This window comes from Oreochromis niloticus, linkage group LG10 (assembly GCF_001858045.2).
Source record: "Oreochromis niloticus isolate F11D_XX linkage group LG10, O_niloticus_UMD_NMBU, whole genome shotgun sequence".
Classification (NCBI taxonomy): Eukaryota; Metazoa; Chordata; class Actinopteri; order Cichliformes; family Cichlidae; genus Oreochromis; species Oreochromis niloticus.
The window spans coordinates 22,334,846-22,346,984 of record NC_031975.2 but is presented as its reverse complement, the minus strand read 5'-3'; the positions used below and the strand labels follow the sequence as shown (position 1 = coordinate 22,346,984).

The window sequence follows — 12,139 nt, the reverse complement described above, 5'->3', positions numbered from 1 at the left end:
AGTGGAGCTTAAAAGCTTTCATTGTTATAAAGATTTATTTAACAACTCTACTTACCTGTATTTGTCTGTTTGTGTAGTTTAATTATACAGTGTATTTATCATTACATTTAAAATAGATAAATACTTTTTTCCCATATTTGGGAAATTCTTTTGTTATAGTGGTATATGATAGTACTAGCACTACTACTAATAATAATAATTTCAGAGTCAACTAAGAGAAATAGAATTTAAGTTGATGATTCTCTGCTAGACTGATATTGTATTACAGAGTTATCACAAAAAGTATGAATTTATTTATTGCTAAAGGCGTCCAGGCCTTTTTCTCAATCATGCTGCAGAAGATAACAGGTGGCAGCATGTGTCACTCTGATTGGAAGTGCACTTTGCGGCAGGGAACCTGTGTTTATAAACAGTTTGACACACAAAAAAACTATTGTGCTTTCTCGCCCGATGGTCTAAGATTGCCTGTTGTCATGATTTATGATGGTTGCATGGCAACAATCACTAAGAAAATCCATGTTGTTGTATCTAAAAAAAAGAAAAAAAAATAACCTTAGTGCTTAGTTGCTTAGAATCCTTCAAGTTTCTGTGCCTAGTTTGGCAGCTTTGCAAGAACATGTAGGAAGTGTGAAGGCTGGCAAATCAAGCCCACTTACTGTAGCAGCTGCTTTTCACTAAGCGATGAGCCTAATGATTAATGCCTGAATCTTAATTTACCAAATGAGTTCGAATGAGGATATTTTTTTTCAAGAGGGTCAAATATGAATAATCAAGTGTGTCGTGCATGTATTTGCATATATAACTCACGACAAGAGGACGATATAGTTGTCATGAGTGACACGTTACTCTACACCAAGGCAAGTAAACAATGACTGAGAGAGAGAGAGAGAGAGAGAGAGAGAGAGAGAGATAGCACTTAATTCTTTAAGGTATGAAGAGGCACTGTGGGTGAAAATAAATACATTTATGTTTCTACAATGTGAATAATGCAAAACTGTTTGATTAACACCCATTCTTAAAATAAAGTGAATGTAAAAAAACATATATCATCACATTTGTTGCTAAGTTACAAAGATGGTTACAAACGTGGTTGTGATAGTGTGATGGTCTGGGACTGCTTTACTGCTTCAGGATCTAGGGAACTTGCTGTAATTCTTGGAACCATCAATTCTTCTCTGTACCACAAAATAATGAATAAGAATGTCCGGCCATCAGTTCATGCAATGAAAGTCAAGCACACTTACACTGCAGGACGGTGATCCAAAACACCACCAACACCAGCAAGTCCACCTTTGAACAGCTGGAAACAAGAATAATTAAATAAAACAACAAAGGTTATGGAGTTTCCTAGTCAAAGTCCAGACTTGAGATACTTTAACATGAGCTCATGCCCTAAAATCCTCCCTCCATGTGGCTGAATTAGTTTTGGATAGCTTTTTTTCTCTTAATAAAAAAAAATCATCCATGAAAATCTACATTCTGTACTTACTTTGGTTATCTTTATCTATTATTCCAATTTTGATGATCTGAGACATTTGTGACAAATGCAAAAAACTAAGGAATCAAGAAGGGGGTAGATAATTTTTTACAGTATTCTTCGTACTCATCGGTGGCCACTTCAGTCGTTTGCCTTCAAGTGGAGAAAAATTGAACTTGGGACCCTTGTGCTTAGTGCCGTCAGCTGTTCTTATGGCCGTTGAAGTTGCCACATGTAATTGACTTTATATGGCCTTTGGTCGCTATGTCACTTTGAACTGCTTCCTTTGTGGACTGATATTGTAAATTCCTCTCCTCTTTCTTTTGGTGCAGTCTTTTAGATGTTGAACTATTTTTAATTACAAGCTCTTTGAGTGCAGCAGTGTGCTGTGGCCATTTATGTACCAAAGGTTCTGCCAATGCTGATTTTCAAGGGATTTGTTAAGAAAATAGATGCTACCAGTGCAAATAGATAAATAAATAAATGGACAGACATGAACGCTTACTCCAGGAATACACCTGGTGCAAATCGATCAGGTCACTCCTGTGATGTCTTTTGCACAGCATCATGTATTATATATGGACTCTTTTATTTCAAAAGCTCATACTACTGGATACTTCGTACCCTCTTTACATGTTCCGTGCAACTTATCATGGCTTCCATAAAAATATCGAATGCTATTTTAAGCAATGCAATGTTTCAGAAAAGCACTGTGGTGCATCTGGTATACACTGAGTTGAGTTAGTTGTGGAATTGGATCCAGTGTTGGAAGATGATGTAACCACAAAGATGTAAAAGTTAATTTCATAGAGATTTTTATGAAACTGTTTGCCTTCCTATCCATCCATCCATCCATCCATCCATCCATCCATCTTCTGTTTTCCTCCACTGAGCCGCTCTGTGCACTTCTTTTCAGCACTAGCCTTTCGATCACCAGCCCACAATAATTTCTACCTCCCACTTCTGTAGATATCATCGTTCTCAAGCTTATGAAGTACTGACTTTTTTGTCTTCTGTCATTTGCTGAGGTATTGTTGAAGTCTGTATTAAAATTTCACTCGGATTGTGCTCTGGGCAAAGTCTAAAACTGGGTGCACTCTGTTTCAGTCAGTGAAGAGACAGGATTTTAGAATGGTACATCAAATTAAGGAGATTCAGTTAAGACAATCGCATTACAGAATATTCTGTTTTCTAATAAAACACTGTTGAGAATTTCATGTTACAATAATTAAAATCATTTCACCATTTGATTCTACTCTAATTTTAATAGTGCTCCCTTTTACTTGTGTGAATGGTGTCTAGGTCAAAACATCTTGTTAGCAAGTCATTTCAAAGTAGAATGAGTCATAGCATGATTACAGTTTGTGGGACACTGAAATTTTGAGGCTGTTCAAGCAGTGGTTTGGTACAAACGGGTGGTGGAAAAAAATCAAACCCTTGACCTCTAAAGTGATGATGTTATGCCCTCTGTGTACACTTGGCCCACTCAGTCGCAGAGACTCGTAGAATCATGGTACACAGACATGTGGTATGTCGTCGTTCAGCATCTCATTTCGCACTTTAAATTAGCTGGGAGGAGGGGGGGTAATTGGTATGTAGCCAAGGAATGTGGAATATTTTCTCTTCTTAGCTACACTTAGCTGCGTAGACATCGTTTGACACACAAATTAAGTAATCTAAACAAAACTTTGCATACTGTGTGCCTGTCAGCTTGTTTTGTGCTTCCTAGGCCTACTCACATGGCTTCTCACATCCCACTCCTTCCCCTATAACCCTGATTCGATATGTCTTTGTCTGTCTTCTTGCTGTGCACCTCACCACCTCCACTGTTCCATCTTCGGACTTATCCTCTAAGAAAGACATTCAACTTCTCTCCTTTGTGGCCTGATGTCTTGGTGGTCTCATAGAAGTAGGAACTCTCTGAGTTGCATTGTTGAGCTTGCTACAATACTTAGCCCCTAGGAGCTCTTCTACGTGCTCAGCATCAAATTTCTCTCTCACACACACACAGCTTACAGTTTTACATCTTTAATTTAATTTACTTCTTTCATCATAGATTTTTTTTTACTTGGATTTCTTACTTTTGTTCGAACTCAAGTTCCCTTGTTTCTTCTCATATTTGTTTTATTTTCTGGTTTAAACCCTTGTTTCTGTATTTGTTTCTTGCAGTATTTGGCCTCACCCCTTCTCTGTTCTCTCACTACTTTTATTTTTTTATTCATGTCTATCCCTCCTGAGCTTGATACAGGAAACTTCCCTGTCAGCTGATCCATAGCTCGGTTAGCAGGGATGATCGATCAGAGGAGCTCCTGAATTCCCCAGAGTGTCAATTACTAACTTACATATACTGTAGGAGCTATTTTGGTAGAAAGGGGGAGTGTAGGAATCATTAACTAGCTAATGTCATGACAACCTTTCCCAGTCAGCCGGGGCAGAGGAGGCACTGCCTGTGGATATGCAATTTGTCTGGGTCATTTGAGAACAGGACAGAGCATGGGAGGAGTTTTTTAAAACAGATTTTTATAGGGTCCCACAAAAGGCAGAAATAATGTTCATAGTTAAAATAAACATGGGTGTAGTTCATTATCCTGGGACTGGATGTTTTTAAAGTGCACTAAAGTGCACGTCAGTGGCAACTGACGCTTAATCGTTGGCTAGATTTTTAGCTCTTTTTAATTTCTTCAAGCACAAAAATAGTCATATTTTGTCTCTCCAAGGTCAAAATTGACATTGTTCTGAAATTACAAAAGCAAAAGACAAAAACAAAGAAAAGAAAGCTTATACATTGTCAAACTCACCAAAATTTAAAACATACAAATAATAGAAACACAAAGTTGTCTCGCTTTGTTCCACATTTTTCCATTATATTCAGGGATTGATTGCCTGTTTGAGTTTTATGCAGGTAAAGATGAACATTTATTGCACATGTGATGACATAGTTAAGGTTTTTAAACTAAATTGAGATGTTGCAGGAACCAACCAACAGCAAACTGTGCTAATATGTATTTTTTCTAAGGTACAGCCCATGTTGTTTCTGTATTTTTGTTAGAAAAGTTTAAAAACTATTTACAATCTCAGTGCATGCAAGCAAGAGGATTCACTTCTGGCTACCTTACCCAGACTAAGGGCATGTCCCAGATATCTGTGCTGGAGTAAAACTATTAGTTTTATACATGTATACTGATGATAATACAGAGATGTACTGGGCCATATTTCACAAAGCAGGTGTAATGTAAACTCTGAGTTTGTTAACCTTGAAATTAGGGAAACTCTGGGTTTCTGGATCAGTCAGTCACCAGTGTAAGAACAGAGACTGTGATTACATAACAGATTTATTATCGCCTCAGAATGAAATCAATAGGCTATATCTTTCTAACTCAGCAGCTCTGTCCTCAGAGTCACAAGGTTGTAAGTCAATTCCCTAGCACTGAAACATGTAGTGCATATTACCATAGCAATCACTGTTTAAATAAAGCTTATATATATGAAGCTTTAGACACATAACATAGTAATCAACGACCAACCACTCGGCGTGTTGGAATGAGTGACACTGATGGAAAAATGTCTGTCACAGTTGGCGATTGGACATTATATGATCATTTGAGGGAATATTCGGCTGAAACGACTAAAACTGGACTAAATATAGTTTAAAGTGATTTTTTAAAGCAGGCTGCAGACAGTTTGATTGTATTCTGACTAGATTTCATGTTGAAATACGCTGGCATGTTGTAATACACTCATTAAATGATGTCAAGCAACATTTTAAAAGGTCCAATGTCTGAAAATTCAAAGTGAAAATCTCGACATATTCTCCACTGAAAATCACCTAAATGAGTCTTGCTGGGTTTAAATAATATGACAGGGCCAACAGAAAACCACATCTTTTCTGTTTGTATTGATACACATTCATGTTCATTAGTCAACTGTATTAAAATGGAGGCTCTTCTCTTCTTCACTTGTTGTCATGGTGAATCATGTTATCGGAGCTCCATTAATAACGGCTTTCTTTCTCTACTCACGGATGAGTTTAAGTCAGGGTCAACATACTTAGAATTGATTGAACCAACTCTGTTGAGTCTTTCTGTTTATAGCTAGGCTCCGAGTTTGTTCAGAGTGTTTTCTGTAAAAGGCCCATGGTCCGATTCAACTCCATAAACAGGCTTCGGTCTTGGAACAATACAGCTCACCTAATATGATCTAAGACTTATTCTACATGCTGGCCAAAAAAGAAAACAGAAATCATAAAACACAGAATGTAAAACACTGACCCTGTCAGCTATCAGAACTTAAAGTGACTCTGAATTCAGATTTATCTTTCTTAATCCTCATAGTCAGCAGCTGGTAAAAAAAATAGTTGTTTTTTCTTTTTTAAAATTTATATGCATGCATGTTTGCAGTGCCTATCCATCCTAAATAATGACTTTCGTCATGGAAACTCAACACAAACTCCATTTGCCTTACTCACACGTGCACATTGGATGCCTGTGTTGAATGTAGTGCATTGTCCTCCTGTAGACTAGTCCACAAATTTAAGAAGGCTCACTAAGGGTATTGTCTTCACTTCACTTCACTTCATTTTAAGCATATGTTGTATTGGAGAAAATGATGTTTAAATATACTGCTTTATCCGTGTCATTACCTGCTCAGTCTTAAATGGCCTGCATTTGTATAGCGCTTTTCTGGTCCATAGGACCCAAAGCGCTTTACACTACATTCAGTCATTCACCCAGTCACACACACATTCACACACTGGCGATAGCAAGCTACATTGTAGCCACAGCTGCCCTGGGGCGCACTGACAGAGGCGAGGCTGCCGGACACAGGCGCCACCGGGCCCTCTGACCACCACCAGTCTTAGGGAGTTTGGGGGTCTTGATACATGAATTTGGGCCCAGTTTAAATCAGATTTTACAGCAAATGTTGTGCCTGAGTATCACATTTCAGTTCTAATGTTGCTTTAGTTTTTACCTCTCAGGAAGAAAAGGCTGATGGGATATTGTCGTCAACCCAGCATGCAGGCTTGGCATAGACAGCCAAGTTTGTTCATGCCATAAATTGAGAAAGAGGCACCCTAGGATTTTCAAACTGATATCATGGGTGCAAGTTCCAGTGTTAATTGCCTCCACTGCAAGGTCAAGGTCAGAGGTCAGGTTTTCTAAAAATCTTGTGAATGCAATAAATCAAGAACAAGGTGACGAAGGGTTTTGAAATTGATACCATAGGTGCATCTCCTAAAAATCTTAAGCGAGGATGAATCCCGAAGGCTTTGACCTCAAAATTAGAGGTCAGCTTTTCTGAAAATCATCTAGGATTTTCAAATGAATACAGTACTATAGGTGCATCTATAAGTAGGCTAAGTGGTAGAAGTATTTTATTATTATTATTATTATTATGTGTTGGTACTTCATTACCTTTTTTATGTATAGTGGTCCCTCGCTATAACGTGGTTCTCGTGGCCTCGCTGTTTCGCGGATTTTTTGGGGTGCAATTTTGCATGCTTTTTTCCCCCCTTAGAGCGCATTGTGTTCTGCGTCCTGATTGGCTTTAGACCATTGTCAATCAATCTCGTGCCGTGTCTCCTGCACAGTACAGAATGCGTTCAGCTTGTCAAATTTACATAAATCTTCGATCGCTAGCAGTGTCGATGAAACATTTTGCATCGTCAAAGGCAACCGCGAGTGCCTTTGGTTTCATTCTATAATACTGGACATATTTTTCTACGAAGGTTTGAACTTTGAGTGTGTTTAAACAAGAGAGAAAAGTGCGAAAATGTTCATGCCTGTCTGAGAAAAGTGTATAAAGTGTGTAGTGAGGGGTTTTACAGCCTCAAAGCATCTATAATAATTGTAAAAAATAAAGCTGGCTACTTCGCGGATTTCACCTATTGCGGGTTATTTTTAGAACGTAACTACCGCGATAAACAATGGAACAACGTATAGACTTATTTTGTGTGCATCACAGTGTGTATTGTTTGTACTGAGAGATCTTGAGCAAAAGAGATTTAAAGTCTCTAGAGTGCTGTGTGTTTTTTTTTTTCTGGTTAGAGTCAAATTAAAAAAGAAAGTAATTGTAGGGTCTTATAATGTGAAACTGTGGTCCTGATCCTGATCTGATAAATTAATTCAGCTCTGCCTTTTAACAAGTCCCTGTTAGTCGATGTGCAAAAGTGACCATAGTAACACCTTATGCCAAATGGTCTGTCATCACAGGGGGGACCTGTCTGATCAAGCAGCTTCACAAGTTGCTGAAGGTGTTGTGAATGAGGAACAGCGTTGCTTTTGAAAGCAAGAGTGCTGAAAAGTGGGGTCTGCCTGTGAACATAAAACCAAAGTTGCAATGTGTGACTGTCATCTTCAGCTCATTAAAGGTGTCTATTTACTTTAACTCTTCAGAAGCCAACTTTCAAGTAGCTAAAGACTTTAATTACAGCTTAAAACATTTTAAAAAATATTCATTAATGACTCACCTAGACTCATTTCCATTGGAAAGTGACATTAAAGCAATCATTATAATTTGTAATTAATATTATACACCCATTTTTCCCCTTGCACACAAAGGCAGAGGTTTTTCTGTCTCTTCTTGGTCTCTTGACTGTAATCTCAGCAGGTCGAATAAGGATGGGCTCAGAATTAATTTCATGGTGTCAGGATTAATTTCACAACTAGTCCGTCTTTCATTGGTCTTTTTTTTAACTATGTCGTTTCTGACAGACATTAAAAGTGATGACTAATATATCAGCTGCAATGTTAAAAGTTTAGATTGACCTCATATGATGATGTTTTGACAGAAACATCTAAACACAGCCGCCGATTTGGGATTGATGGTGCATTTTCTATTTGATTTGGTTTGCAAAAAGGAAGGTAACAGCCTTGCTTTAGGGCTTTGAAGGTTATCTTTTCACCGCTGCCATATTGCTTTCTGACAGGATGGAGTGAAGGTATTCAGTCCAAAACCAGATAAACACAGTGCTATCTGAAATTCACCAACCTATACCTGATGTAGTCCTCAAATAGAGATTTAAGTACACAAACAGCATACTAGTGCAACCAGTTTTCTTATTTTCCCTTTTCTTCAGTACACAGTTAGTTCTTATAACAAGAATTTGTCTGCGGAATTAAACTGATTTCAAACTTGGAGTTAGCACCCTCAATATGCAGTTATACTGAAAAGAAAGAACATCCTAATCCATTTTATGGTTTTATCTATTAGGACATATCACGTCATCTGGTCTTTATTAAATTTCAAATTATTTAAAACCAAACTCTAGTGAACAACAACTCATGACAAATAACAAAAACTAAGCCAAAATGAAGAAATAGACTCTGAAAAACTAAATACACCCCATGATTTAGGAGCTTGTGGAGCCGCCTTTGGCAGGAACAAGTTGCAGCAATTGTTTTTTGTATGATTTTATCAGTACGTCACATTGATTTGGAGGAAATTTTTCCTCTTTTCCTTTAAAATGCTGTTTCAGTTCATTGATATTTGCACACTTTTGTTTCTGCACAGCTTTCTTAAGGCTACAGGATGTCAGCCAGGTTAAGGTTTGGACTTTGACTGGGCACTTGCATCACCTTGATTATTTTTTGTTTTTAGCTGATCTATTTTAGATTTCCTGCTGTGTTTGAGGACCAGATTTTTAATATGATGTCTTGATAAGGAAATCTACGAGTACGTGTTAAGTCAGTTACTACAGACTACAGTTTATTGCTTGTATCAACTGTAGCTGTTCTGCACAAAATTCATATTAATTACATTTCACAAATGAACATGGAGACTTTTTAACTCTACCCTTAAATAATGTATTCATGGTTGCGTCTGTCTTAAGAGTGAGCATTCATTGCATAAACACACAGCAAGCCACACAGGTCTTGCTTCCAATGCACTGTATTAAATTCAGTGTGAGCAGTGGTCTACTTGAAATTCACTGTACCACCTGAAATCACCCCTCCAAGCCATGTCAGATCAATGCATTTCATCCCTCATCTGTCCACATGGCACTCAAAGCCTGTTCTGCCACCCAAATTACTGATCTGCTGAATTATAACTTTGTTGGACCTGGCAGTGTACTGTACCCAAGGCATTCTGAAATATCACTGACAGACCGAGCTGTCAGCATGGATATATCTATCATCTGGAGAGCTATGTGAAACAGACAGCTAATATCCCGGGGTCTTTTACAACAGGGTTTGTCACAGTCGGATTTCAGACAGCAAGTTCCCCAACAAACATTTCAAAGTCTCTTAGCCATCTCGTTGAAGTCTGTTTGGACAATGAAATATTGTTCCTGGTGGATGTCAAAATGGCAATTTGTTGTGATGCTGGCCTCACCACTGTTACTCAGTCAGGAATTTAGGAGTGTTCTAGTCTTTTTCTTCATGTAGGTCTATGTGTTATGATACTGCATGTTATGATAGATTAAATACATGGAGAGGAAGCTGAAGTTAGGAAACTTTTTTTTTTTCTGCACAAGCATTCGGATAGCTGTGATCGCAAAATGTCAGGTGTGTAAAAATATGTCATCACACTAAGTGTAGTTTATTCTTAATCAGTTCCTCAACATTTTTTTTTTGATCTAAAAGAAGCTCCATGGCAGGCAGATACTTTCAAGCTTGTAATGCTTCACTAATTTTAGCAGCTGCAATAAATAAATAACACTACTGTCAAAGTCGGGCAGTAACACGCTGAATAACAATTACACTAGAAACCACTGATAGATGCCACAGCACATGAGAGAGAATATCCATAAATCTATTGTTCACTAATATTGGTAGAAAAATTAAAGGAATTGCAACGGTGTCTAAATAAGTGTGCAAGGTTGCTTTTACATAGGTCAGGAAGTCTAATGGGCCCAAATTATTCCTTATATTTAACCATATTAAGTACCTTATATTTAGCAATGTTTAACAATTAAAATATGCTAATTAGTCTGTAATATTATGTGATTGCATTTGTTCTTTAGCATCATCAGGGATTCCAGTAATAGTATTTTTCGCATGTGTTTTCGCATCTATTGTATCCTCAGTGTTATACCCTTTCTATAACTATTTCAGTGCTGCAAGGTCATGTAACAGGATCAGTTCATAAAATCGTTCGTGTGTGTGTGTGTGTGTGTGTGTGTGTGGGTGTGTGTGTGTGTGTGTGTGAGAGCTACATATGAGGTGATTAGCTGATTGTTGCTCTCAGTTGGCTCCACTGAGATTTTTGTCAGGTATCTGTGTTATTTAGATTTATTGAATTGTTTCCTGAGCCAGTATTGACGTAGGATCGCATATCATGTCAGTTGTGACTCGAATGAATTGCAGATTCACATAATATCTTTTGGCAGCAGGCATACCTGCATCAACTTTAAACCGATACAAAAACTGGAATCTATTTATTAGCAAAGAGTTCATGGAAAACACAAAAAACTAAGCAAAGAAAATGATGAGGTGGTGTGGTGCAATACAGGCCACACAATATATTTAATAGTTTAAAATACATGTTTCATGTTATAATATATCCCATGACCCATTTTATAATTAAGACACTGTTTAAACTAGCCTAGTTTAAACGGACTACCTTTAAGACAGTACAAAGTATATGATGAAGCTTTTGGATTCAAAGTCTTACTGGGACCATGTAGATTTGGTGCCTGGCCACACATCTTGGCGACAGATACTATTTATAGCGCCAGCGGGAACAGAGAAGAATAATTCTTAATTTGCCGTAAAGGTGAATTGAATTGGGCGGCCATTTCAATGAACATAAATTTCCCTTAATGAGAAGAATGATATTTGGCTGGCTGTGTGTCCTCTGATATGTGGTCTTTCTTCATACTGCATATCCTTCACAGCCGGACAGCTGTTTATCCTCCCCGGTCCACTTGTAATGAGATGAATGCTTAGAAATGTGTTCAACTTGGCTATAGTTCCAATTCATCAGCACTCATTCAGATTTGTGATTTTTCTCGTTATTTCTCCATCTTCCCCTTTTTCTCAATCCTTTCTTCTTACTGTTGTCTCTTTCTCTGCCAACTGCAAATTATTTTCCTTCATGCTCTCATTTGAACAGAGGTTGTCCAGCTGAGCCTGGCCGAGGACCAACGAATCAGCGTCTCCACAGTAACAGTGGGCCTAAGTGCAGTCCTCACCTGCGCCATCCAGGGGACGCTGCGCCCACCAGTCATCTGGAAGAGGAATGGCATCATCTTAAACTTCTTGGACCTGGAGGACATCAATGTGAGTTCATGCCTTTTTCCATGGCTGATGTAATTATTTGTGGCTGTTGGTGCGGTTGATGGTAAAAACTACACAACTACAAAGTCAAGTTGCTGGTTCGTTATGGCTATACCCAGTTAAAAACTGAGGTTGTTTGATTTTTATTGGCGGATAAGGTTTTGTACATAAACTGCTTGTGTAAGTCAGGTATTATATATGGAAGCCCGTTTCCGCCACTAAAAAAAAAGAAAGAAAAGGATCCATAAGTCGAAATTTTGAGTTGTTTTCTTTAAATTTTGACTTAATAACTTGAAATTTTGAGAAAAGTAGCTCGAAATTTCGAGTTACTGCTGCCAATCAGTAATCTACGTGAATGACGTCATTTCCTTGTTACCCGGAAGCTGAAGCCCTCAGCTACAAATGCTACAGCTAAGCTACCAATATTACAGCCAGTATTTTCAGC

The 12,139-nt window shown here is 38.0% G+C and overlaps 1 protein-coding gene across 4 annotated transcripts in view; it reads left to right on the top strand.

Annotated features, from left to right (window-relative positions):
- The window catches only part of fstl4 (follistatin-like 4), a 218,432-nt gene that overhangs the window by 169,667 nt on the left and 36,626 nt on the right, over positions 1–12,139 (top strand). For all 4 annotated transcript variants that reach the window (XM_025910898.1, XM_025910897.1, XM_003451400.5 and 1 more), the window contains one exon: positions 11,531–11,697. In XM_025910898.1, coding sequence (XP_025766683.1) covers positions 11,531–11,697 — 167 coding nt within the window. The remainder of the gene's footprint in view (positions 1–11,530; positions 11,698–12,139) is intronic.